The following is a 1,917-nucleotide window of genomic DNA, read 5'->3' as shown; positions in this document are numbered from 1 at the left end:
ACTACTACACAACAACTAATTAGTTGTGTTCGTACGTTTACTTTACTTTATTCTTCCTTCCCCCCCCCTTACCCCCCCCCCCCCCCGTTTTTTAAGTCACATCTTAAACTCGCTAGAAATCGGAGTTGGCTATCTGTACAGAATCCACCCTTTCGCTTAATGTATTATTGAATATTTTCTTAGATCATGTAGTATCTGATTTTATTTTTCTATACATATATATAAGACATGCATAATTATATTTGTTAGGTTTTCTAGTGAGGATAAGCTGGGGCCCAAAAGCCAAGAGGGGTTAGATGTATTCGGAATTTTACACCAACGGGAAAAGTTAAGGGACATAATCTAAGTAATTAACAAAAGGAGGATAAATTATGTAAATAGTTAGAAATATATAGGGTTTTACTTACTTTTCATCGGATAGGAGTGTGAAATTTTACCAAAACCATAATCTATAAATTCACAGTCACATTAGGGTTTCGTCATTCATAGCATGGAGAGAGCGACAGCAGACATAATTCCTGATTGTCTCATTGACAAAATAGTCTCTTACCTTAGCTTTGATAAAGCAGCACAAACAAGCATTCTCTCCAAAGCATGGCTACTAGCTTGGTTGATTCATCCCAACTTAATATTTAGTATTCACTATTACAAAGACATGAATATAGTGAATAAAATTATGGAGAGATATAGGGATGGAAAAATCCCTATAGACAAGTTCACGTTTTCAATTTTAATGTCGGGTTCTCGTGAAGTTTTCCTTGTGATTGATAAGTGGCTTGGTATTGCTGTTCAGAATGGTGTAAAAGATGTAGTATGTACGGGCTTCTTTCGTACGTTATACCCTTTTCCTATTTTGACATCAAAATCTTTAAGAGAATTGGTTCTGACAGACTGTGATCTGATGCATCTTTCATCATCAAGTAGTCATGGGGTGAACTGTGATTCTTTGGAAAAGCTTTCTCTATCCGGTGTCCGTTTAGATGACAACATGCTTCAGACTCTACTCTCTAGTTGTCCCTTAATTGTCAATTTCGTCGTTGAAGATTGTATTGGGTTGGAAAATATTGAGTTGCTTCGTCTTCAAAAGATAAGGTCAGTTTCCATTAGGACAAAGAGAAACAGGTATGTTAAAATCCACGCGCCAACTTTGGAACACTTGTTTTGTTTTGGTGCTTTGAAAGATCCTCCTACGTTGGATATTGCTGAATGTCCGAATCTGAAATCTTTAGAGCTATCACGTGTGAAGATATATATAATGAGATCAACAGGAAAGATTTGGAACTGGACCACAGAATTTGTACCTCCCAAGTGAATGTTTTAGATGTATTTATAAAGTCGTCTATATCGTACCTAACTTTTGTGGATGCTTTGCTTTGGAGTTGTCATCCTAGGAGACTCAACATAACATCAAGTAGTAAAATGCTTAGATGTTTCGTCAGTCGTTTAATGTATACGAAGAGAATTCGAGTCATTCTACTTCTCATGGAAGCAAGACTTGGCATAGTCAATTAAAAGCCTACAATTGGCAGAACCAAAGCTGGCATCCTGTGGAACTCAGAAGTGGAAAGCTGGCAACAACGACCCCTAGCGAGATGGAGAAATATTGGTTTTTATTAGATTGGTGATGCAGTTTACTCTATTGAAAATTTAGTGCACTTATTCATTTTTAAATTTTGTTGCTTTTTATTTTTCGAAAAAGATTCTGAATACTTAAGAACTTCAGCTATAATTTTTTCTCAAGAATAGCCTTTTCCCAAAGGTATGGTTTAAGTTGGAATCGAGGCACAAGGACACTATATTTGGTGTTCGATTTCTCTGTGGTTCATGGGATACCTCTTTTTTGTCTTTTGATTTATGGATGTTCAATAGATGACTTTGAAACTCTTTTTTGATAACCGTGATGTCTGGGGTCAGTTT

General features: G+C 36.3%; 1 protein-coding gene across 1 annotated transcript; it reads left to right on the top strand.

Annotated features, from left to right (window-relative positions):
• The first annotated feature begins 490 nt into the window (after positions 1-490).
• Positions 491-1,312, top strand: LOC109243624 (F-box/FBD/LRR-repeat protein At2g26030-like). The gene has a single exon (XM_019410585.1). The coding sequence runs from the start codon at positions 491-493 to the stop codon at positions 1,310-1,312; it is 822 nt and encodes a 273-aa protein (XP_019266130.1).
• The last annotated feature ends 605 nt before the right edge of the window (positions 1,313-1,917 follow it).

The sequence above is a fragment of the Nicotiana attenuata genome, unplaced genomic scaffold (assembly GCF_001879085.1).
Source record: "Nicotiana attenuata strain UT unplaced genomic scaffold, NIATTr2, whole genome shotgun sequence".
Taxonomy (NCBI): domain Eukaryota; kingdom Viridiplantae; phylum Streptophyta; class Magnoliopsida; order Solanales; family Solanaceae; genus Nicotiana; species Nicotiana attenuata.
The sequence above is the reverse complement of the archived record's forward strand: the minus strand, read 5'-3'. Positions and strand labels throughout refer to the sequence as shown.

Bases quoted from the DNA above. Each gene is read 5' to 3' on its own strand.
- LOC109243624 (XM_019410585.1), top strand. From the start codon at position 491: ATGGAGAGAGCGACAGCAGACATAATTCCTGATTGTCTCATTGACAAA.